The 21201-nt window shown below is 53.6% G+C and overlaps 3 protein-coding genes across 6 annotated transcripts in view; 1 reads left to right on the top strand and 2 right to left on the bottom strand.

Moving 5' to 3' along the window:
- Nucleotides 1-875: 875 nt before the first annotated feature.
- Nucleotides 876-11000, bottom strand: LOC309804598 (protein HIDE1). Of its 2 annotated transcripts, XM_082622016.1 has the most exons (7): nucleotides 10883-11000; nucleotides 9528-9836; nucleotides 7446-7538; nucleotides 6468-6495; nucleotides 5686-5729; nucleotides 4437-4471; nucleotides 876-1595 (listed from the first exon to the last, which is right to left on the bottom strand). In XM_082622016.1, the coding sequence occupies exons 1-7, from the start codon at nucleotides 10911-10913 to the stop codon at nucleotides 1449-1451; spliced, it is 687 nt and encodes a 228-aa protein (XP_082478142.1). In that variant the 5' UTR covers nucleotides 10914-11000; the 3' UTR covers nucleotides 876-1448. The 2 variants fall into 2 exon arrangements, with proteins under 2 accessions (XP_082478142.1, XP_082478143.1); XM_082622017.1 differs by lacking the exons at nucleotides 4437-4471; nucleotides 5686-5729; nucleotides 6468-6495.
- Nucleotides 11001-17303: 6303 nt separating this feature from the next.
- TMED1 (transmembrane p24 trafficking protein 1) lies at nucleotides 17304-20646 on the top strand. The gene is made up of 4 exons (XM_082621384.1): nucleotides 17304-17581; nucleotides 18239-18336; nucleotides 18476-18659; nucleotides 19626-20646. Exons 1-4 carry the CDS (start codon nucleotides 17399-17401, stop codon nucleotides 19842-19844), a joined length of 684 nt encoding a protein of 227 aa, XP_082477510.1. The 5' UTR covers nucleotides 17304-17398; the 3' UTR covers nucleotides 19845-20646.
- Nucleotides 20392-21201, bottom strand: part of DNM2 (dynamin 2) — a 93747-nt gene continuing 92937 nt past the window's right edge. For all 3 annotated transcript variants that reach the window (XM_082621382.1, XM_082621380.1, XM_082621381.1), the window contains one exon: nucleotides 20392-20781. In XM_082621382.1, coding sequence (XP_082477508.1) covers nucleotides 20742-20781 — 40 coding nt within the window. In that variant the 3' untranslated portion in view covers nucleotides 20392-20741. The remainder of the gene's footprint in view (nucleotides 20782-21201) is intronic.

The following is a 21201-nucleotide window of genomic DNA, read 5'->3' as shown; positions in this document are numbered from 1 at the left end:
TGCGAAGAGGCCCCGCCCCTATACCGGTCCTGCTCCCCACCCCACCACTGGTCTCGCTTTGTTGAAGCTCTGGGTTCTTGGGGAGGGCCGGAGTGAGGGGCGGGGACAGGATGTAGGGACACGCCCCAGCCTGTGGCTCCACCCCCAGTGCGCCCGCTGGAAAAGCAGTTTGAGCATGGACTTGGCCTCTGCACGTCACCTGTGCCCCCTCTCCGAGCACTCAACGTCTCCTTCTCTCTTCCCCATCATCTCCAGCCGCTTCCCCCAGTGCCCTCTTCCTCCATCCTTGGCCCTTCACTGTATTCGCCCCCACAAAAAAATTCTTGGACCTCTCTTTTAGCCCCTTCCCCCCAACCCCAACTCACTCTCCCTTCCCGCAGTGATGGCTGACCAGTGAATCCAGCAGATTAGGGCCTAGTGCCCCTTTCAATACACAGATACACACACCCATCTTCCCTCCAAGTCCCCCCTCCACTGCTCCAAGGCCCCATTCTCCTCTTTGGTGGCTTCCAAAGGTGCTTGCGGCCGCCCGCCATCTCCAGCTGCCACTCTTCCCGGGACCTGCTTTTTTTTTTTTTTTTTTAAGGCCCCACCGTGCCGCTGGCGGGATCTTAGTTCCTGGACCAGGGATCTAACACGTGCCGCCTGCATTGGGAAGGAGGAGTCTTAACCACTAGTCCGGCAGGGAAGTCCCTGGACCTGCTCATTTACTACTCATTCTCCTCAAGCATTCCATCATTCCACCTCCTGTACTCACCAATGCAAGGACTTTAGCAGAGAACCCACATGGCACTGCCCCCCTCCCTACACCCCCATGGGCCTCCCCATACACCACCCTGACTGCATGCAGTTGAGGGGTACTGCCCCCTCCCCCCAACCCTGCAATCAGTGATTGGACCCCAGAGGTCCTGGGCTTGAAGGATTACACTCCACAGAGGCCTTGGGAACAGCTCCAAGCATTATAATTAATAACTTAGGCATGCCAGCAGGGCACATAGAATATAACCCCCAGGTACCCTATGCTCCAAAAACCCAAGTCAGGTGTTATTGGGTTTTTGCATGGGACGGTGTGCATGGTGTCCACACCATGTTATGCATGGGACGAAGGAAAGCAGAGGGGTGTGTGGAGAGCTCAGACTTCGTAATGGCCCAGCTGAGGGATCCTAACAGCTCCTTCCGTGGTGGTCTGAAAAGCTGGCAATCCAGAGAGGCTTCCTGCTTTCTGTCCAGCCTCCAGGCAGATGCTTGCATCCCCTCTCCCACTCCTGCTCCTCTGCGAGGAGGGTCCCAAGGCCAGGGGGTCCCCTTCATTTCCTCTGTTCACTGCCCTGAGGAAGCAGCAGCCAGAAGTCCCCAAAGTAGCTGGAGGGAACTGAGACCCTACAAAGCCCAGCCAGCTCAAGGGGGAGGGCTGAACGGAGGGCACACAGACAGAGGGAAGGGCTCCCCTAGCAGGCCCGGAATGTGCTGAATTCCGGGGGCTCGGGTGAGGATGACGTGGAGGTGGGCCTCTTCCGGGTCCCAGAGTTGCCAGGTGTCGCAGCAGAGCCTGAGGGAGCATCCTGGGTGGCTGCATCTTCTTCTGAAGTCATTTTCTTTATCCGTGGAGGAAAAATAGAGAACCGGGTGATTTGGGGTTTCATGATCTCGGGTTGCCCCATGTTCTGAGCCCGAGACTCCCCCAGTCCATCGGGTCTCACCTCACCCCACACACACACAGCTTCAGCACCCTGATCCTGCTGTCTTGTCCTGCCTTCCTCTCTGCTGAATAGGGAACCAGACAGCCTGGGATCGAATCGCAGCTCCCCCTCTCCCTAGGGGTGTGATCGCCCCCTTTGTGCCTCAGTTTCCCCTTTTGTTCAATGGGGGAGAATGCCAACACCCCCCCGGGGTGGCTACAACTCATAAATATGAACACTGTATGGCATAATTTCTGTGTAAAATCCAGAATAGGCAAATCTATTGAAGCGACAGAAAGTAGAATGGTGGGTGCCAGGGCCTGCAGTGGGGGTGACACAGGGAGTTGGTGTTTAATAGGGACAGAGTTTTATTTTTTCTGGCCACACCGTGCGGCTTGTGGAATCTTAGTTCCACAACCAGGGATTGAACCCAGGCCACTGCAGTGAAAGTGCTGAGTCTTAACCACTGGACTGCCAGGGAAGTCCCGGGACAGGATTTGTTTTGCAAGATAATGTTCTGGGGATTATGGTGGTGATGGTTGTACAACAATATGAATACACTTAATGCCACAGAACTGTACACTGAAAAATGACTAAAATGGTAAATTTTATGTCTATTTTACAATGATTTTTTTAAAAACTAGCAAAGATCACTAGAATTTACTGTCAAGGAAAAGAAGCATTGTTCATAACAGTGTGGTTAGCATGCTGTCATTTGTTTTTAAAAGAGTGAGGATATGGGCTTCCCTGGTGGCGCAGTGGTTGAGAGTCCGCCTGCCGATGCAGGGGACACGGGTTCGTGCCCCGGTCCGGGAAGATCTCACATACCGTGGAGCGGCTGGGCCTGTGAGCCATGGCCGCTGAGCCTGCATGTCCGGAGCCTGTGCTCCGCAACGGGAGAGGCCCGCGTACCGCAAAAAAAAAAGGGGGGGGGCGGTGCGGGAGAGGCAGTAATCCCCAGGCTAGTGCCTTGAGCGGTGTGACTTCTCACAGAAGGTTTCAGAACTTGCCCCACCCTGCCAGGCTTTTCTTAACAGCTCAGGATTTGTTCCCTGAGCTGAGATCTCAGAGGGCTGGACAGGCCGGTGCTAAGCCCCTTCCTTCCCACCATCTGTATACCAGTGACTGGGGGCCAGTCTCCATCTGCTCTGTGGCAGCACTGGGTGAGGTGACCTGTCTCTTGTCTCTCCGGAACTCCGCCACGCCTCCTTCTCCCTCGGCCCACTCATCCACTCCAAAATCAGCGCCGTGTTTCCCATCCCCTGAGTCTACCTGACCTGCATCTGTTCGCTTCTTCCACCTCCGCTGCCAACACACTGGACCAAACTACCCGCCACATCTGGCGCCTGAACCATTGCCGGGTCCCCCAGCTCCCGTCCGTCCACGGTCCCCCACAGTCTATCCTTCCCGAAGCCGCCAGAGGGCGCCCGTGAGCACATAGATCAGGTCAAGTCCCACCTCTGCTCTGAACCTTTCACGGCTCACCCTTCACTTGGGGTCAAAGTCAAGTCAAAGTTCCGCGCGGCTCTCCTCTCTACTCCTCACTCCGCTGCACCCCTACTGGGCCGTGCCAAGAACGTGTCCTGAGCCTGGATCAATCCTCCGCAGCTACCTCCTGCTTGTCGCTAATCTCAGAGACCTCCCGGATCTCCCATCTAAGTGAGCTTCCTGGTCACTCCTACCCCACGTGGCATTGTCTGTCTCCCCCTGTAGAATTAAGAAGCTCTGAGGGATGTAGGGCCTCATCTTGTTCTTGTCCAGATGCCCAGGAAGGCTATGTTGAACCTATCCCCCTCCCCACCATGGTGCCCCAAGCAGACTGACTCCACCCCAAGCTCCCTGACTGAAGTCCCAAAGTGTCCACTTACACAAATGGAACTTCTGAGGCCGCCTCAAGGGGGACCACCTGCACCCCAGACCTGTACCCCTCTCTGCATGGAGAAGAGCTAGCTGGACATTTTCTTTTCTTTTCTTTTCTTTTTTTGGCCGGGCCATGCCGCATGGCATGTGGGATCTTAGTTTTTCCCACCAGGGATCAAACCCAGGCCCCCTGCAGTGGAAGTGTGGAGTCCCAACCACTGGACCACCAGAGAATTCCCCTAGCTGGACATTTTCTTGATCCATCATGTCCAGGGATCGGATATCTCTAATTTAGTAAACTAATAATAATAAGTACCCCAAGGCCATCACAAGATGCAGCTGTGTAGAGGAGTCCCATAGACCTGGGTTCAAATCCCACCCAGGACACTGTGTGATCTGGGGGAGCAACACCCCTTGCTAAGCAGGGGGTGGGGAGTGAGGGTGGGAATGGGGGTTGAGACCCTCCCCCTTGAAAGGGAGACGCATGTCTGGGACAGCTAAGCTGAAGTTCCTGAAACTGAACACAAAAGAAGGCTTTTCTTTATACCAGGAGTGAACCACAGTGTGCACCAGATTATCCCAAGGCTCCATAACCCCAAAGAAGCCACCAGGTCACCCTGAGTCCCTTGTCACCATTCTGAGTGCAAAGGCAGTGCTGACAGCCAGGGGCCTGCCCACCGTCCCATGAAGGCCTGGACAACGTGCCTACCTCCAATCCCCTGGAATATTCAAGTGCCGACTCTCAGCTCACAAACAAACCCAGCTCAGTGATTCTGGGCTTTTCCCAGACCCCAGAAGCTCAGGGACAAACAGGTCAACCAGCCTGGTGACAGCCCCAACCTTCCCATGGTCAGGACAATCAGCAGAAAATAGGGACCGAGAAACAAGACGACTTACGGAGATGGTAAACAGGGAGTTATCGAAGGACATGTCTGCAACAGAAAGAGAAGACCAGGATGGGGACCGGTTCAGATTTCCTGCTCACCGCCCTCCCCAGGCCCTCCCCACAAGCCCACAGGCCCCAAGTCAACCATGAGGAAGGGCGTAAGGTCCATCACCCCTCATCCTCTTTGCCCCCTTCCAGCCCATTCTACAGGGTGAACTGTGCAGAGCTACAAATTGAACTGTGTCCTTCCACTGCTCAGAACCCTCCCTCAGGGACCTCTGGCTGCCCTCCAGGAAAATGGTGCCTCATCTCCACTCCCACTTTCCAGAACACCTCTCGGCTCCTCCCCCACCCTGGGTTGCCCACTCTTCACCCAGCTACTCCCTGCTCCCCCCTATAGGTCTCTGATTCAACACCACTTCCTCTGGGGACTACCCTCCTAGCCCAGACAGGGTCCGGCCCCCCATGGGCTGTTTCCCCACCGGAGTATGGGCTTGTGGACAGAAACCACCTCTGTCTTGGTTATCCTGGGAGCCCCCAGACCTTAGCACATAGTCGGGGTGCTCAATAAATAGTGAGACAGTGAAAGGAGTACAGAGAATGGAGTTTTCTCTGCTTGGAGCCCCTTCCTGGGCATCGCACTTCACAGGCTGGCTCCCTCTCCCCACCCCCAGTGGAAGCCAGCAGAACAGCACATTCTGGACCACAAGTGGGGCTCCACTTAAGGACGGTGCCAGGCACTGTGAAAGCCGAGTGCCCTGATGGTGGACAGAACAGATGCAGTTCCCCACCCCCTTGGAGCTGATAGTCCAGTGGCGGAGGCGAGTGTCACACACCCAAGCATGCAATGATTACTTAATTGTGTTTCTACTGAGGGCTAAGAGGAACGACAGGGCTCTGAGGGCATGTAAGTAGAAAGAGTAGATCCTACCTAGGAAGTCAGGGAAGGCTTCCCGAAGGAGGCGACCTTTAGACAGACCACAGGGAGGAAAAGTATTCTAGGCAGAGGGCAGAATGAGTGAAAGGCATGAGGATGGGGCAAGGAGAGATAAGAGGTGAAAGCTGTTCACACCAAAAAAAAAAAAAAAAAGGTGAACCTGGTCGGGAAATGGCAGGGGATGGGGGAGAAAGAGCGTGGGTTCTCAACTCTAAGGGAAGTGAGCAGCTGTGGAAGGGGCTCAGTAACGAGTAGTGAGACCCAATGGCATTTTGAGGCAATGACCCTGCCCCGGTGAGGGACAGGAATGGGGAGGCACAGACCTGTGGTGGCGAAGTTAACCTGGGCCCAGCAGGATTCTCGCTCCCTGCAGAGGGTTTCAGGAGAAAGTGATGACTTGTCTCAGGCAGGAGGCTCATTCCGGGTAGCCCTGGTCAGACTTGGCCCTTCCTCCCAACCCCACCTCCGCATACTCCCTGAATCCCCTCAGATGGAAATTCTCTCTCGCAGGAGCCCCACAGCCAGGTGAAGTCAGGATTCCATCACCGGGGCTACTGCTAGTTCTCTGCCATTAGGCAGCACGGTGTCCACCCCTCTCTCAGAGGGGAGAAACCGAGGCTGGAGCCAGTAGATTCTGATGCCCAAGAACCAGGGCCACTGTCTACAGGCTACAAGTTGGGCACTGCACAACCCCAGGGGCACCACTCGCCTCTCCCACAATTGTGGATTTCTAGAATGATTACTTAGCAAATTTTGGCAACTGGCCATAAAGGGATGCAAGGAAGCCTCAGTCTCCTCATCTGTAAAATGGGGCCATTCCTAGTGCCTGCTTCCAGCGCTGCCACGAGGATCACGTGAGCTCAGGGTCCAGAGTCCCGCAGCACAACGCTGGGCACACTGTAGGTGCTTCCTGAATAGCACCTGTTTCTATTAAGCCAGCCTCCCACCAGAAGACGCTGTTTGGGGTGGAGCCCTAGAAGGACCCTTCTTCCCCCAGAACCCAGCCAGCTATCAGAGTCTTTAATGGCCACCAGGAACTCCTGCCTTGGGACTGAGTTTTCTTTCCCCCAAACCACCCTCTGAGGGTCTCCAGGGATGGTCTCACCGTTTCTTCTGCAAGTTTTTTACTTTAACTGGGAGAGAAAAAAAAGCGTCTGTTAGATTTTAGTCCTGGTTGCATCCTGGTTGCAAAAAGCCAAGAAACCAAAAGGCCCACATACATTTGTAGCCCAGCTTTTCCTTCTTCGCTGGCAAATTTCCCACTCAACAGGGGAGCTACTGAAGACACTCCCCCCCCAATTTCATGATCAGTGTATGTCGGTAAAAACCTCAAACAAGGTACAAGCATGTAAAATTGTTGGGTTTTTTTTTTAAGTCCACGCCATGCGGCTTGCGAGGTCTTAGTTCCCCGAGCAGTGATAGAACCCATGCCCCCTGCAGTGAAAGCACGGAGTCCAAACCACTGGACCACCAGGGGATTCCTGCTTTATTTTTTTTTTAAAGACTGAGTTCAGTGGTGCCAGGGGCTGTGGGAAGGGAGAACGGGGAGTCGGTGTTTAAAGGGGACAGTTGCAGTTTGGGAAGATGAAAGAGTTCTGGAGATGGATGGTGGCAATGGTTGTACAACAAAGTGAATATACTTAATGCTGCTGAACTGGACACTTAAAAAGGGTTAAAATGAAAAAAATTAAAAATTTACAAATAATTTTAAAAATAAAGGAATTCCCAGGCGATCCACTTTCACTGCCAGGGCCCGGGTTTGATCCCTGGTCGGGGAACTAAGATCCCACGAGTTGCGCAGCGTGGCCAAAAAAATAATTTTTTTAAAAGGGTTAAAATGGTAAATTTTATGTCATGTATATTTTACAACAATTTATATATATACATATATATATATACACACATACACATGTATATATACATATATAAATTGCCCCTGCCCACCACCATCATCGAAATTCTGGAGGGTCCTTCACTGCTAAACCTTTGTAGTAAGAACTTCCAACCATGCTCCTAAAAATGGGTGTGAGTGGGAGTGCATATACAAGTTCCGGTGGGATATAATTTCTCTGCCTGCCTTTACCTTTCCTGACGACCAACGCAATGGTCACCAGCCCAGCGAGGAGGAGGAAGGCTCCAGCCAGGCTCAAGGAGAGTGCCAGGATCCAGGTGGGCACTAGAGGAAGATGGGAAAAGAGAGATTGGGCAGGTCATGGAACTGTGGGGTTGCAGGGAGAAGGTGGGACTCCTGTCATTCCTCCATTTGGTTTGGGTGTTGCTAGACCCTGGGGATCTAGCAAACCTGTTTCTGGCCAATTAGCATATTCCCTCCCCCTGGCCAACCTGATTGGTTCAGGGAGGGGCATGTTGCCTAAGCTGAGCCAATGAAAGTAATTTCTGGACTTTGGCTAGACCACTGGGAAGAGAGGTTTACTCCTCAGGTCAGCGTTACAAAGCTGGTAGGATATACACCTGGGGCTCCAAGGTACAATTCTGACACTCTGAGAGGGAGGGCCTGCCTGAGAATAAGACACAGAAGAAAGCAGAGCTGAGAAGTGGCACATGATTCCTGACATCAGTGAGCACCTGGATCCAGCCGTGCCTGAAGTCAGCACTGTTCAGTGAACCAACAAATCCCCTTTTGTCACTGAAGCCAATTTGAGTCAAGTTTTCAGTTACTTGTGGCCTGAAGAGTCCTGCTGGCTGGGTAATAGGGGGTCAGACAACACCCACCCCCAGCCACATGGTGGACCCTGAGGCCCACATAGAGGTCAGCCACAAAAGCATGAAGCGCCAGCTCCAGTTAATGTCTCTGCAAAAGATTCGGCTGACCCTCCCTGGAGAGAGGGGGAAGCCAGCAGGAGATGCCCTGATCCCAGTGGAGGTCAGGAACTAGCCAGGAGGGGAGGAGAGGCACACACTTGGTGCTCTCAGTGTTAGCCCTTGTTCATTCATTCACCTGGGGCAGGAGGGGTGTCACCTCCCCACTCTGAGACCACAGGACCAAGGTGAGAGAAGGGGGCCTTTGATTGTGGAACTTGAGGCCGGGGAAGGACACAGAGACTGTTCTGTCATCACAGCCTGTGGGCCTCTGCTAGCAACAAAGTTCTCTTTGCAGCAGGAAAATTCTGACTGATGGTGAAGCAGAGGCTCCACCCAGAGGCTCCTCCTTCCCTCCGGCTCCTTGATCCAGAGCCCAGGCCCAGTCCCCTCTCCTGGAAAGACCAGAGGAAGACATCAGCCCTCCCAGGGCTTCTGTCTCACTCAGACGAAAAGCCGGAGTCCTTGCTGAAGCCACAAGACCCTGCACAATCCTCGTCACCTCCCCGCTGCCCCCACCTTTCCCACTTGCTCACTATGCTTCAGCCGTATGGGGCGCCTCTATGTCTCTCAAACGCACCAGGCACGCTCCAGCCTCAGGGCCTTTGCACAGCCTGCTTTCTCTGCCTGGAACACTCCTGCCCCCGACACTCACGTGGCTGACTCTTCATCCCTCAGGTCTTTGCTCAAACGTTTCCTCCTCAGAGAGGCCTTCCTTGGCCACTCTCCTCTCTATTTAAAATACACCCTTGGGAATTCCCTGGCAGTCCAGTGGTTAGGACTTGGTGCTTTCACTGCCAGGGCTATATTTCATCTCTTCACCAGGCTATATTTCATCCCTGCCACTTTCCTTGTCCCCTGTTGGCAGACTGAATGTTTACCAAACTCCTTATTTATCGTCTGTCCCTATCCCTCGGAATGTCAACTGTGAGGCATCAGGGACTTTGTTTCATTCACTGCTGAACCTGCAGTGCCAAGGACAGTGCCTGGTACATAGCAGGTGCTCAAGGGAGGGTGCAGGAGAGAATGCAGGTTTAACGCCTGGATTTCAGGGAGGGTGAACGCATGCCAGGTTTAACACTCTGCCACCTGCTGGCTGGGCGACCTGGGCCAGTCTCTTCATATCTTGTGCCTCAGTTTCCTTATCTGGAAAATGGGGAGAATGGCTGTACCCATTGCATGGGGTGACTGTGAGGATTAAACAAGGAAAAGTGAGAGAGTCCTGGCAAGTTGGAAGAGGTGGCTCGTCCTGTGATGACTTCCAGGTGGAGGGAACGGCACCTACAAAGCCTCGGAGGTGAGAAAATGGAGCCCGGGGCAGTGAGGAATGATGGGAAGGCCTTACCTGGGAAGGAGACGTGCATGGGCTCACTGAGGTTCGACAGTTGAGGCTGCCTGTGCTCGCTGAGCACGCCATACTGGCAGCGGAATGGTCCCCCTGGAACCTCCCTGCTGCCACCACTCAGGTTGAAGATGACCTTGAGCTGGTCCGCGGGGGCTTGCAGGAGCTGCACCACTTCCTCCCCTTGATACAGTGTGAAATTCGCCCCCGGGAAATCCCTGGGGGCCATGCATGAGATGTGGATGGGGTCCTCCTGGCTGCTGGGATGTGGGGGCACCAGCGTGATGGATGGCGCTGGGATAGCCAAGGAGCCTGCGAAGCAAGATAGGGGAGGCTGTCTGGGTGGTTAGAGCAGAGGCCAGCCTGGCTGTGTAGCCTTGGGTAAGTGGCTCACCCTATCTGGGCCTTGGCTCTCATGTACAACTGGAGGCTAGTCATCCCTACGCTACTGTGATATTGAAGGGGTAGGAGTGCCCAGCGCGTGGTGGGAGATGGCTGCATTTGAGTCATTTTATTATAATAGCCGTGGATGTTACACAGCAGCGCAATTATACTTGTACTACTTCGATCAACAGCATTGACTACGTGCCAGGCCCTGTTTAGGTGTTGGGGATAGACAGATAGATGGACAGATAAGGTATGCCTGCCCCGGGGCGGGGCTGACTTTCTCAGGGAGGCAAGGGTGGTAGGGTAGCCACAGAGGGCTTCCGTGGAGACACGGCACAGGAAGAACTGGGGGCGAGCATTCCAGGTAGAGGGGCAGTCTGGGGCAAAGGCCACAGGCTGGAAGGGGTATGGTGTGTTCAAGGAGCCTGGGTGGCAGGAGGGAGGGTGACTGAGGGGAGCAGGGGAGGGCAGAGGGATTCTATCTTGTTTTCCAGGCTGTGGTGAAGAATATGATTTGGGGGCACGACATCCTGCAGGAGGGACCAGTGTCTCCCCAGCTGCTCACAGGCTCCCGAGCAGAGTGCCTGGCTCAGGTGAGGTCGACACAAGCCTTCCCTTATCTAGCTTCCCCGCCCCACCCTCTGAGCCCCCAGCAGATTCTCCTGTTGCCCCAGCCCTGGAGGTAGGAGCCTGCAGAGGTCAAGCAGGGCTGAGTCATGGGGCGTGGGCACTGCTGTCTCTGGTGGGGTGGCATTTCTGATACCCTTGATGTGGGTGGGGATAATGAGACGGGACAAGAGAAATCCGTGCTCCTGGGGCATTTCCAAGGCTCTGGGGCAAATCGGTCAGGTCTCAGCTTCTCCAGCTCCTGGTTTCTGCACACACACACCCTCCCTGCCACCCCCCAGCAGAGGCAAGGTTGGGGAGGTGGAGGGAGCGGAGCAGGGGTGGCACAGGGGCACCAGGCTCACCGGCTGCAAAGAGCAGGACGGTCCAGGGCATCTCTCCTCCTGCGTTTGGCCGGGAAATCTGGCTGAGACCAGCGCGGCCCACGGCTCACAGCCAGCTCCTCCTGTGAGGCCAGAGCAAGGAAAGAAGAACCAGGGCTGATTTGAGCCGAGTGTTTCCTCATTGGCAGGAAGTTGCACACACACACTTGGGCGCTGAAAGGGACTCTCTCCCCTCCCCACCCCTTCCACGGACGCACATCAGACCCTGGCACCTCGCTGTTCCTTAGGGGCCAAGGTTCGGCAGATGGGAGGGGAAAAATGAATGAGATGGTCCAGTGTGTAGTTTTTTTTGGTTTTTTGTTTTTCCCCTGAGAACTCCTGGGCATGAGAAAGCACGAGGAACCTGGGTTTTTTGGGAAACCCAGGCCCAAGTCACAAAATGTGGCCCAATCAGTGCTGAAGTTGAAACATGTTGGGTGGAAGTTGGTAGGGCATGGTGGTTAGGGCTTGGCCTCTGTGACCTCAGGCAAGACAAGGTCCTTCTTGGAAGCCTCAGCTTGCTGCTCTGAAGAATGGGGCTAAGAGTAGTGGACACTAGCTCCAAAGAATTCATGTCATGAAGTGCAATGCCTAGTGTAGTGTGAGTGTTCCCAGTGTGAGGCCACAGGGGAGAAAAGCCCCAGGAGCTTCACCAGCCAGGTGAAAGGAAACACTAGCTCCAGAATTGAGGAAATGACATTGTTTTCAGCATAAATTGCCTCCTGTTGATAGCCCAGAAACTTCCAAAGGTCTGTCTTACCAGATTTGCTTTGGTCTCCAAACATTTCTGGTCAAGTCCAGCAGGTAGGTCCACCTGGAGGTTTACACCCAGGAAGGATGTAAGCATGTAGTTGCCAAATACTAAAAAGGGCCATTAGAGTGGACTTTTTTCTTTGGATACACAAAGCTCATTTCAACCTCAGGGCCTTTGCATGTGTTCCATCATCCCTGCCTGGAACACAATTCTATAGACCTGGTTAAATCCCACTTCTGCTTCAGGTCTCAGTTTAAATGCCATTTTTAGGAAATCTTTCCAGATTCCTCTGGACTTAGAAAAATGCCTTTGCTGAATCCTGCCATAGTACCTTGTAATTTTCTTTGATTGCAACTAGCATGCTTGTATTTTCATGCTTGTCCATTTCATTTAACTTATCAAACTTTTTGCTATAAGCCTGTTTATATTCCCTTGTTAGGCTTTTAGTATCTGTGGGGTTTGTAGTGATGTCTCCTCTTTCATCCCTGATAATAGAAATTTGTGTTTTTTCTCTTTTTTTCTTGATTAGCTTTGCTAGGGGTTAATCAGTTTTATTAATCTTTTCCAAGTACCCACTTTTGGCTTTGTTGTTTTTCTCTATTTTCAGTTTTCTGTTTCATTATTTTGTTCTTTCTTCCAGTTACCATGTGTTTAATTGGCTCTTCTTTTCCTAGCTTCTTTTTTTTTTAATTTATTATTTACTTTTTTGGCTGCATTGGGTCTTCATTGCTGCACGCGGGCTTTCTCTAGTTGCGGCGAGCGGGGGCTACTCTTTGTTGTGGTGCGCGGGCTTCTCATTGCAGTGGCTTCTCTTGTTGCGGAGCACGCGCTCTAGGCGCGTGGGCTTCAGTAGTTGTGGGGCGCGGGCTCACTAGTTGTGGCTTGTGGGCTCTAGAGCGCAGGCTCAGTAGTTGTGGCACACAGGCTTAGTTGCTCTGCAGCATGTGGGATCTTCCTAGACCAGGGCTCAAATCCGTGTCCCCTGCATTGGCAGGTGGATTCTTAACCACTGCGCCACCAGGGAAGTCCCTATAACCTGGAATTTTGAATTCAGAAATAGCCACACATACCTGTATTGGTCAGCTGACACACAGATTATGCCCTTAAGAGACAGGACTGAGGAGTCATGGGCAGGATGAAGGGAAAGCAATGACGGATGGTGACTCCCTGGGGTCAGGGAACTGTTAGCAGCCAGGCCTGAAGTTGCTGGGGAGAAAACAGTTCTGGAACTTGGAGAGAGCTGGAGTTACAGGCTTTGGTGGAAAGATGCAGACCAACAGGGTAGGAGCCAGGGAATAGATACCTAGACCTTCCTTTCCTTCGGCCCTCAGATATCCTACCAGGGCTGAACCCAACTGGAAATAAGAGGAAAAGGAAGCCAAGTTGACCCGGTGTGTAGATATCAGCTCCCCGCTTCCCACTGCAAAGCAGTACAGGGAATGGTAGAGAACAGCTCTGGCGGGGCAAACAAACACAACTACTTCAAAATGTCCAGAGAGTGAGTCTGCCCAGCACATGGTCTTGTAATCTTTTGGTTATAATTTCAGGGGATCCCTGACCTCCAGAAGCCAGTCTGCCAACTCCCCATGGTTATAAGAACCCCAGGCTAAGATTCCAGGCCAACATTACAAACGGAAGAGGGACTCTGTATGATGTGGCCTCTGCCGAAGGCTCCCATCTCTTCTCTGGCTACTCCTCTCACCCAGTCCACCCTCATCTCCCTTCTGCCTCTTGAATTCTCTGAGAGCCTTTGACCTCAGAGCACTGTTCTTTTCTGCTTGCCTCTTTTCCCTTCTATTTCAAACCTGAGCTTCAATGCCACCTTCTTGGGGAAGCTCTCCGACTCCATCCAGGTGAAATGAACCATCCCCACCTACCCACCTAGCATTTACTTCTCGGTGCCTCTGACTACCTGAAATCATTTAGTGGAGCAGCACTGGGATCACAGCTCCATGAGGACATTGTCTGTTTTATTCACAGTGTCACTCAGTACATTTTGTTGAATACTTGGGGAGGAGGAGGGTTTTGTTTAATTGAGGGAAACAAGAATCACCCATTCACACCAGACAACAGTGAGAATGGCAGAGCTGGTAGCTCCACGGACCTGTACCTCCATCAAAACATCGACCAACTGAGCAAAAGTGGTAAGAATTAACTTTATCCAAACTCTGGAAAACAGCTAAATGTTTATGCCAACCAAGGAAATGCTGAATCAAGAAGAGGCAACTTGATCATGGCAGGAAAGCTTTTTGTGGTGTCTTCCCTGCCCTTCCTCATCTCCAGTGGAGGACTTGAAGACAGCAGCCTGTGTCTTCAAGTGAAGTTAGGGCCCTGGTCCCCAGTTTCTAAGGGAGCAGAGCAGCCCTCGTTCTCACAGTGTCGTGTGTGTCTGTTCTAAGGTGTCTGGGGGTTGGGCTTCCCTGGTGGCGCAGTGGTTGAGAGTCCGCCTGCCGATGCAGGGGACATGGGTTCGTGCCCCAGTCCCGGAAGATCCCACATGCCGCAGAGCGGCTGGGCCCGTGAACCATGGCCGCTGGGCCTGCGCGTCTGGAGCCTGTGCTGCGCAATAGGAGAGGCCACAACAGTGAGAGGCCCGCGTACCGCAAAAAAAAAAAAAAAAAAGATGTCTGGGGGTTACCTGAGGGACTGCCTCAAGGTGCTTGTCTGTTTAACTCAGAACACATTCTTGGAAAACACTGTAAGGCAAAGGAAGAACCCACAGTTCTCTGGGGCACAATTGACATACCAAAAGCTAGGAGGAAAAGCTGGGGTGAGAGTTTCTTTGGGTAATTAAGGCATTCAAAAGCACCCATACACACTGGGTAACTTAGAAAGCAATGTGCATGCCCAGGGCAGGACAAATGCTCAGAAAAGAACTAAGAAGACCCTACTCTTTCATCTCTGGCTGATTTCTAGGCTTGGTGCAAACAGGAAGAGAAGACTAAGGCAGAGTTATAAACACCCAGGTGAAGTATTGATGTGCCCCAGCAGAGACTGGCAAAGAGTGGGAGAGGTTTTTCATTGTTTTTCTTTCTTCCTTTTCCATTCCATAATATATGAATCAACACCACCCCAATTTTAAAATGTACAAAAGACTTAAACATTTTTCCAAAGAAGATACATAAGTGGCCAATGAGCACATGAAGGATGCTCAATATCATTAGGAAAATGCAAATCAAAACCACTATGAGCTTTCAGGAGTTCCCTGGTGGCCTAGTGGTTAGGATTCCGGGCTTTCCCTGTCGTGGCCAGGGTTCAATTCCTGGTCGGGGAACTGAGATCCCACAAGCTGCGTGGCACAGCCAAAAAACCCAAAAAAACAAAATCACTATGAGCTTTCAGAGACTGCGAAGCTGAGGAGATCCCAGGGCCGGGAGAAGGATGTCAGTTATCACTGTCCTCCAAGCTCTAAGGCCCTCCCCCGATGCCCCTCAATAAAATGGCTTGATCCCCCAAAAAGAAACAAACAAACCACTATGAGATACCACTTCACATCCATTAGGAGGGACATACTAAAAATAAAATAGAAAATAACAAGTGTTGATGAGGACGTGGAAAAATTGGGACCCTCGTACATGGTTGGTGGGAATGTAAAACGGTGCAGCCACTGTGGGAAAGTTTGGCAGTTCCTCAAATAGTTAAGCACAGAATTACCATATGACCCAGCAATTTCACTCCTAGGAATACACTGTAAAGAACTGAAGGCAGATACTCAAAATACACATGTTCTTAGCAGCACTACTCACAACAGCCAAAAGGTGGAAACAACCCAAGTGTCCAGCAGATACCCACACAATGGAATACTACTCAGCTATAAAAAGGAACTAAATACTGATATTATGATGAATATTAAAAACATGCTAAGTGAAAGAAGCCATACACAAACAGTCACACATCCCATTTATATGAAATGTCCAGAATTGCTAATTCCATAGAGGAAGATTGGTTGCCAGAAGCTGGGGTGAAGGGGGAATGAGGAATAATTGCTTAATGGGTACAGGGTTTCCTTCTAGGCTGATGAAATGTTTTGGAAGTGGGTAGAAATAGTGGCTGCACAACATTGTGAATATACTAAATGCCACTCCACTGGGTTGTTCACTTAAAATTATTAACCTAATGCAATGTGAAATTCACCTCATTAAAAAAAAAAAGTTATTACTCATTCTCCACAACTACTTCAAAATGTCCAAGTAGTGAGTCTGAATGATAGACAAACTTGGAACGAAAAGGAGTACGAAGCGTGACCATACATAAACTTTGACATTACAAAGTGTTACTTCCCCAAGCTCTCCAAACGCCAGAAACAGTTGACAGCCACCAGCTGTATTCGAAGAGTAACTGCCACCACCTGCCAACCTCTCTCAGGCCTATCTTGAAAGACTCAAAATTTCCATCTGAACATTTTTCTTATGTTTAGATGGAATCACCAGAGTCCATTTCTCCAGCGACATCTTTGCTTATCTGCTTAGGTCGCCTCCAAATCCTCTAAGCCAGACTGAGGGAGAGGTTAATTGGCGGCATGCCCAAGGAAGGGCGATAAACCTGGAATATAACGGATAATATTTACTGAGGGCCTACGATATGCCATGCACTAAACAAGCATCTCACTTAATCTTCACAACAGCCCAGTGAACTAGGACTAGTATCACCCCCCCCCGCCTTTTCTTTAAATATTTATCTGGTTGCGCCAGGTCTTAGTTGCAGCAGGCGGGCTCCTTAGTTGCAGCACGCGAACTCTTAGTTGCAGCATGCACGTGGGATCTAGTTCCCTGACCAGGGATGGAACCCGGGCCCCCTGCACTGGGAGCACCGAGTCTTAACCACTGAGCCACCAGGGAAGTCCCCGTACCCCTTTTATGGATGAGAAAAGTGAGGCCCAGCAGAGTGATGCCTCAAGTAAAGCGTGAGGCCTGCTTTGAACTAGACAACCTGCCTCCCAAACCCACAGTCTCTTCTCCGCTCTTCTCTTCTGACGCGAAGCACCTCGGCTGTCATTCTTCTTACCCTGGGCCACTTCAAAGCCCTCGAGTTTGAGACCATTGGGGTGCAGGGCGGGGCCAAGCCGCCGTGCTAACTATATGCAAGAAATGCGGGGCGCTCACTATAAACCAGGCCTCATCTCAATTCTCATCACTTCTAATTCACAAACGAGGAAACTGATAAAGTGACGGTTCTAAGGCGCCAAGGAATGAGCGGTGAGGCATCCGACCTGGGACCAAACTCGCAGACCTGTCACAAGTTGCCCCCCCACGTTAACATAAAAGGTTCTCCGCCCACTCTAGCTGAGCCTTTTTAGACGAGCCCTACGGGTCGCGTGCAGGGCCGTGCCCTGCCTCTATTTCCGATCCGCTACACCCAGGCTGGATCGCACAATCGTCGTAGCGCGCGGGGTACTCTGGGAAAACCGCAGGAAGGACCCGGCCACCTCCACTACAGTTGTCTTAACTTTTGCCTGATAAAAATGTGCCATCGTGTCTTATTTTTGTACTTTTGCCCCCCCACCAGCATTTGAGACTAGAAGTGGAGGCTTTGCAAAGAAAAAGCCTGTGGAAAGTCGAGTGTTTTCAGGCGCATCAGTCATTCATTCGGGCAGCTATGCTCTCAGGGGGTCCTTCACTCCGGGCTCCGCGGGCTTCGGACAACGGGCAGAAGCCGCTGCCAATGAGCCACGCCATGTAGCAGAGGGGGCAGGGCTAACTCTTTAAAGGAACCGCGACCTATTAGCAGACCAGAGGGTGACCCGGATGATGGCGGCCGGCGCGGCCTTAGCCTTGGCCCTATGGCTACTATTGCCGCCAGTGGGGGTGGGAGGGGCAGGGCCCCCGCCGATCCAGGACGGCGAGTTCACGTTCCTACTGCCTGCGGGGCGGAAGCAATGTTTCTATCAGTCCGCGCCGGCCAACGCAAGCCTTGAGACTGAGTACCAGGTAGAGTGTCCCGGGCCGTAGAGCGAGCGGAGCCAGGGAGAGAGGGCGTGGCCATACAGACCAAGCACTGCATGCATTGAAGAGGGAAGGAGGAGGAGCCCGTGCGTAGGAGCGCGGGGGCGGAGCCAGGGAGAGCTAGGCGGAGGGGGCGGGGACAGCGTGTGGGAGCGGAAGGGATGGGAATAATGGAAGAAGGCGGGGCTAGAGTGGGGCAGCGGGGAGGCGGAGCCATCGGGAGAACGAGGGAGCCCTTCAGAAGGCAGGACCCTCGCGGGTGGGCGTGGCCAAGAGGGTTTGGTCGATTGCGGGAGTTGCGAGACCAGAATGCTGTACAGGAAAGGGCGTGGCCAACCTGCTGGGCTCCGTCATCTCATTTGGGGTGTGGCCAAGCCGGGATGTGGTCTCTAGGGGGGGCGTGACCAGATAAAAGAGCCGGTCCTGAGGCCATCAAATCAATGGGGGCGGAGTCAAGGCAAGGGGCGCGGCCAGAAGCACGGGAGAGGGGCGGGACTGGCTTGCAGGTGTAGGTGTCGGAGCACAGGTAGGCCCCTGGTGGTGGTCGGTACGGGTCTGTGCGGGTCGGCCGAGCCCTGGCCTTCTCTGGCAGGTGCCCTTGGCCTACCCCTAGCCCTCCACCCGCTCTTACCTGCCCCCCAGGTGATCGGAGGTGCTGGGCTGGACGTGGATTTCACTCTGGAGAGCCCTCAGGGAGTGCTGCTGGTCAGTGAGTCCCGCAAGGCAGACGGTGTGCACACGTGAGTTAAGTCCTGCTGGCTGCCCAGGTTCAGTTACAGCCCTGCCCCTCACCAGCGGCCTCGGGTTACCACCCTGCCTGCCTTGAAAAGTCTGGCTGGCCGGCCACTCAGGGTCATGTCTGTGTATCTGTCTGCCCAGGGTGGAGCCCACGGAGGCCGGGGATTACAAGCTGTGCTTTGACAACTCCTTCAGCACCATCTCAGAGAAGCTGGTGTTCTTTGAACTCATCTTTGACAGCCTGCAGGATGATGAGGAGGTGGAGGGTTGGGCAGAGGCTGTGGAGCCCGAGGAGATGCTGGATGTCAAGATGGAGGACATCAAGGTGCGCCCAGGCCAAGCTGGGGCCACTCCTCCCAGATCTCTGGCATTGGACCCTACCCTCTCACCTTGACTGGGGTCCGCCTTGGCCTGACCCTGCCTTTCCTACATACTGGTGCCCCCAACCTAGTAACACTAGAACATTTCTAGGTGTAAACCTTGTTCTAAGGGCTTAAATAACTCATTAAATCTCCATAACCACCTTATATATAGGGAGTGTGCTCTAATTATCCCCCATTTTTTTTGGTGGGGGGGTACACGGGCCTCTCACCGCCGTGGCCTCTCCCGCCGTGGAGCACAGGCTCCGGACGTGCAGGCCCAGCGGCCATGGCTCACGGACCCAGCCACTCCGCGGCATGTGGGATCTTCCCAGACAGGGGCACGAACCCGCGTCCCCTGCATCGGCAGGCGGACTCCCAACCACTGCGCCACCAGGGAAGCCCTACCCCCATTTTACAGTTGGGGAAACCGATGCACAAGATGGCTAAGTAACTCTTCTAAGGCCACACAGCCAGCAACTGACAGAGCCAATATTTGAACCCAAGCAGTCTGGCTTCACCTACTGCTATTTATTAATCACTAATATGTTCTTTATACTTAATTAGGCATTCAGGAATTTCCCCGGCAGTCCAGTGGCTAGGAGTCCAAGCTTCCACTGCCAGGGGCCGGGGTTTGATCCCTTGTTGGGGAACCAAGGTCCCGCAAGCCATGTGGCACGGCCAAAAAAAAAAATTAGGCATTCAATTCTCATGGCAACTCTGAGGTTTAATTCTGAGGAGGAAACTGAGGCCCAGAGACGTTATTTACTTGCTTACGGTCACACAGCCATTGAGTGGCAGAGGGATTTAGACTCAGGCAGCCTGGCCACTGAGTCTGTGCTCTCAGCTGTCTCCCCCTCTCCCCCCAAACATGAACTTTCACCCCATTCTGCAGGACAAAACCTTGACCTGCTTCTCCCTCTGTGCCATAGGAGTCCATCGAGACCATGAGGATCCGGCTTGAGCGCAGCATCCAAATGCTGACTCTGCTGCGGGCCTTTGAGGCACGTGACCGCAACCTGCAAGAGGGCAACCTGGAGCGGGTCAACTTCTGGTCGGCCGTGAACGTGGCCGTGTTGCTGCTCGTGGCTGTGCTGCAAGTCTGCACGCTCAAGCGCTTCTTTCAAGACAAGCGGCCTGTGCCTACGTAGCCCGCTGCCATGGAAGAACAGGCAAAAGGAAGAGCAGCAAGCCGCGTGCGTGTGAGACTTGGTCGGGGGGGTGTCCCTTCCCCAGCTTAGTTTCCTACGGGAGGGGAGGTTGTGCAGTTTGGGGCTGAGGTGTGGGTCCCTCCTGCATCTCCTCCCTTCAGGGGCCGGGTAGGGAATACCAGCTGGCTTGCAGACGTGGGCGCTCCAGGAGGGGTGGCTTAGCACCCGGGAATTGTGCATGGGGGGCACTGCAGCGTTCGAATGCAACCCTTGGGTTTTCTGGCCCTGCCTCTGTCCCCTACTGTAACGTGCCTTAGCCGGAGTCTTCCAGCCTGCACCAGCCCTATGCGGTGCAGACGGGGCCCAGGAAGCAAACTCCCCCTTCCCTTCCCCACTGACCCTCCAAGCCAGGTCCCGGTAGGAAGGGGCTTGCTGCTGTGGGATGCCATGGCTTCCTTCTTCTCCTCGTGGCTCCACCTGAGGCCTGTGCTACTGCTGGGGGTGGCCTGCTCGCGCTAGGGGCCGGGAAGGAGACGCGGCCGCAGTGTTCTTGAGAGAACAGTCACTTTATTGACAGGAAGGGGCCCGGCCCCTCGGCCCAGCTGGGGGCAGGCTGGGTGTGAGGTCTGGTAACAGAACTCCAGGAGCGGGGCCTCCGAGACCACCCGCCCCTCCCGCTGTCCCTGCAGGGGCCCCAGACAGGGCTGAGGGGTGGCCTCAGCCAGAGCCTGCACAGGAGCCTGATGGAACAAAGGGCGGTCTGGCCTGGGCACCAGAGTCAATAAATTATGGTCAGAAAAATCACAGAGCCTGGTGATTGGGGCTCAGGGACACCAGCCGGGACAGACCTGCCCCCAAGGGGGCAGCCAGGCAGGCGGGAGGGGTCTCCCACGAAGCTCAGAAGAAAGGTCGGGCAGGAGCCGATGGAGGTGGTCGCCTGGGCACAAGAGAAAAATCAGAAAAAGCAAAGTTTAACTGTGTCCCCGGCTGGGCTGGAAGGCCTGTGCCCCGAAGGGGACCTCTGGAGAAAGTCCTCAGGAGACTGGGGGTGGGCAGGGGGCCTGACTTCGGCACAGTCTGGGGCGCAGGGCCAGGAGGCCCTCTCCCCTCAGTAACTGCGACGCCTGCCGCAGGCCCCCGTTCTGGCCTCTATTACCAGTGCCGTCTGGGGTGCAGGTGGGGGGACAGCCAGGCCTGTGTGTGTGGCTGCGTGAATGTCTGCTCCTACTCCTGAAGTGTTAAGGAAAGTAAAAGCTCTCCCCTACAGAAGTGAACCCTCTCCCCAAGAGCAGTGTCGTTTGGGGGGCAGGTGGGAGGGGGAAGAGGGAAGGCCAGCAGCCCCCGCCCTCAGCCTGAA

This window comes from Mesoplodon mirus, assembly GCF_964341445.2.
Source record: "Mesoplodon mirus genome assembly, chromosome: 5".
Lineage (NCBI taxonomy): Eukaryota > Metazoa > Chordata > Mammalia > Artiodactyla > Ziphiidae > Mesoplodon > Mesoplodon mirus.
This window is presented reverse-complemented; position numbering and strand designations above follow the sequence as displayed.